General features: G+C 35.2%; 1 protein-coding gene across 1 annotated transcript; it reads left to right on the top strand.

The window, feature by feature from the left end:
• Positions 1-608: 608 nt before the first annotated feature.
• Positions 609-2,272, top strand: LOC131032902 (desmethylxanthohumol 6'-O-methyltransferase). Its single transcript, XM_057964002.2, has 3 exons — positions 609-1,316; positions 1,690-1,754; positions 1,851-2,272. Exons 1-3 carry the CDS (start codon positions 632-634, stop codon positions 2,151-2,153), a joined length of 1,053 nt encoding a protein of 350 aa, XP_057819985.2. The 5' UTR covers positions 609-631; the 3' UTR covers positions 2,154-2,272.
• The last annotated feature ends 1,033 nt before the right edge of the window (positions 2,273-3,305 follow it).

Here is a 3,305-nt window from a genome sequence, read left to right as displayed (position 1 = left end):
AATACGATGAATTTATGTGGGTCAAATACGTGGCATTGGAACGATGCACATATTTTCCGAATTTGGGGGACCAAATTAAGAGCATTATAAGAAATGTAAGTAGAACTTGTTATAGTTATCTCTCGAATCTTCCAGAACCACTGTAGTAGTTTGTGATTGCTCATCTATTTGTCAAGAATTTTTCCTTACGCTATAATGTGATAATGGGTCCATTGCGTTGCGTAGGAATGATGTACATTTTTCCCAAATTAGTGGGATTACAACAGGAGCATTATCAGAAATCAAAGCATTAATTATAGTCGTGGATTTGACAGATAACTCTCGAATCTTCCAGAACCACTCTAGTAGTTTGTGGATGCTAACCTAGTTGGCAACAATTTTGGCCCTTACCCTAAGTAAAGTAATATTTTTCAAAACTATTTCGACTTAAAACTCCCCTAACGACACTCACCAACACAACCATTTTTCCTCGTGGTTGTTTAACCCAAGTGGGAAACACAATGTACGAGATACTTCGGAAGATGTCGATGTTTCAGCTTTACTTGGTCCACCAAAATTATGTATATAATCACTTGAGTTCCCACAATGGTCAAGACACTCAATTTAGCTTTTCTGTAAAGTAATTCCGGCAATGGATTATTCAGGTGAGTTGGAGCAGGCCTTAGAGACCATTTTCGCCTTTGTTCCCACCCTTGTTCTCAAATCTGCCATACTTCTCAATATTCCTGATATCATAGCAAAAGCAGGCGCCAATGCCTCCCTTTCTCTTGATGAGATCGCGTCAGAACTTCCCACTAAATCTCCCAATCTGCATTACCTTTCTCGCATTCTCACATATCTCTCTATCAAGGGTATTTTTTTCCAAACGCAGATGAGCGACAACCCATCTGATATTCGTTATGGGCTCACTGATTCTGCCAAGAGGTTTTATGTTAGGGAGAATAATCCAGGTAACCTTGTGCCACTTCTCCTCATGCAAGCACACCCCGTGTTAATGGCATCATGGCACCATCTTCATGAATGTGTGCTTCAAGACTGCCATGCATTTGAGAAGGCTCACGGAAAGGACTTGTGGGCATATGGGAAGGATGACCCACTTGTTAGCAGTGTTGTCAATGATTCCATGTCCACACTTACAGTTCTGGGTATGGAGCAAATTGTGAGCTGCTATGACGGTTTCAAGGATGTGAAAACTTTGGTTGATGTGGGCGGAGGAAAAGGAACGGCCTTGGCGCACATTGTTAAGGTTTATCCCCACATCCATGGAATTAATTTTGATCTTGCTCATCTTGTTCAGACTGCCCCGTCGATTCCAGGTAAATAGATCCTTTATCTCCTCCATATTTACTAAAAGGTCTACGAATAATGGATTATATTCTTGTATTTATTAGTTTATTTTGTATTGCAGGTGAAACAACAAATTTAAAGCCATTTAGTGTAGCAAATTGATTGTTTATGAAGAGACTAAAAATAAAGATTTTGTTATTTACTGATATATTAGCATTTCAAACTAGGTTAGATGTAAGAAATATCAACGTTACAGAATGATATGGTACTCGGCCAAGAATTTATTGACACATCTGAAATAGTAAAGAATAAAACCCTACTTTCAAACCCTTTTCTTAAAAATCCTACAGCATACCCTTGCCAAAGAAATAAATGTTTAGTATCTACAACTAATTTATGCAGGTATCGAGAACGTGGGTGGCAGTATGTTTGATAGCATACCTTCAGCAGATGCCATATTTTTTAAGGTAATAGTTTAAACAGAAAATCCATTGTCAACCATCTCGCATGGTTATAATTTCTTGAGTTTTTAGTTATATCTACATTCTTTGTGGGTGATCCAGAATGTTTTAATAGACTGGGATGAGGAGAAATGCGAACAGATACTTGGAAATTGCCACAAGGCTTTGCCAGAAAATGGAAGAGTCATAGTGGCAGAAAACATTACAACAGAGGAGGCAAGACCAAATAAATCTATTGAAATTGTTGCAGATCTAGTTATGATCACCCTTGCAAATGGAGGAAAAGAGAGGAGTGAGCAGGAATGGAAACGGCTGCTTCAAAAGTCAGGCTTCAGCGTAATAAAGATTGTTGGACTACCTGGGCTATTTTCAAAGTTGAAGATTATAGAAGCCATTAAGGTTTAAATACAATCATCAGAGGAAAATGATATTTAGAGTGAATATTTAATCATCTTTGCCTTATCCCATTCAAATTGGTGCCAATTTAATGATAATTGTGAAAGGCCACACTCATTTTAATTTCTCCATTATTAATAATGTTCACTATTTCTATCTTATTTTTCTAAATAAAATTTGTCTTTAAATAGTATTCAACACGATCAATATATGATATCTTATTAGTACTTGTCGTTAGACTAGTACTATTGCAATCGGTTGCACCCAATTTTCATTAACTCGTTATTATTCAATTGTTTCTCCACCAATTATATCAATTAATTTTTTCTTTCGATGTTTATCTTTTAATTTTTAAATAGTTAGATGCATGATTTTTAAGTTTTCAATTTACAGAAATTATTTTTCTTCAATCTAATTGGCTTAAATAATTTGCATCTTATTACTAGATTTCTCGGATCCACTTTCTAAATGAGTTTTTTAGGGAAATATTTGGGTCATTAAAATAATATTTAGTATGTTTTAGTTTTCCACATAGTGGCGAGTACTTGCCGTGTAGATTTGTAGTAGTAATTGAAAATGCAAACAATTAGCAAATAGAAGAGATTAACAATTTATATTGTATTAATTAATTATAATGAATCAATAGGTAATAGAACAACATTGATATTTTTTGCAAAGCTTCTGGCAGTAAAATTGCTCTTCAGAAATCTTGTTTGCTTGGGTGGGCTCTCACCCCCCCAACATGGTTTTCTAGATTTTCAATGAAGTGGGGTGGTCCCAACCAAATTTTTAGGTATTTGGGCATCCCCTTTGTTGGGGCTTCAAATTTTCAAATAATTTCAAGCACCCTACTATTAAAAATGGTGGTCACTTCATAGAAATGACACATAATGGATGATTAATGATTTGAACAACTAGAGTAAAGGATGATGTGAATAAATTAATTCCAATGGACCCCATGAAAGACTAGTGTTTTTGATCTGGAGAAAATATGATATGAATAGGTAATTAAAATGAATGAAACATGAAATATAAGAAATACCCATTTCAGAAAATCAAGTTTCCAAGCTCCAGTAAAAATATTAGATCTATAAAATGTGTTTTTGGCTATAGACCATACAAAAGGACATAAGAAGGCTAAAAATCTTGTTATTTCGACCT

This window comes from Cryptomeria japonica, chromosome 4, assembly GCF_030272615.1.
Source record: "Cryptomeria japonica chromosome 4, Sugi_1.0, whole genome shotgun sequence".
Lineage (NCBI taxonomy): Eukaryota > Viridiplantae > Streptophyta > Pinopsida > Cupressales > Cupressaceae > Cryptomeria > Cryptomeria japonica.
The sequence above is the reverse complement of the archived record's forward strand: the minus strand, read 5'-3'. Positions and strand labels throughout refer to the sequence as shown.

Excerpts from the sequence above, each read along its gene's own strand:
- LOC131032902 (XM_057964002.2), top strand. The coding sequence starts at position 632 with ATGGATTATTCAGGTGAGTTGGAGCAGGCCTTAGAGACCATTTTCGCC. Across the intron at positions 1,317-1,689 it reads GACTGCCCCGTCGATTCCAG|GTATCGAGAACGTGGGTGGC; the intron begins GTAAATAGATCC and ends TAATTTATGCAG. Across the intron at positions 1,755-1,850 it reads CAGATGCCATATTTTTTAAG|AATGTTTTAATAGACTGGGA; the intron begins GTAATAGTTTAA and ends TGGGTGATCCAG.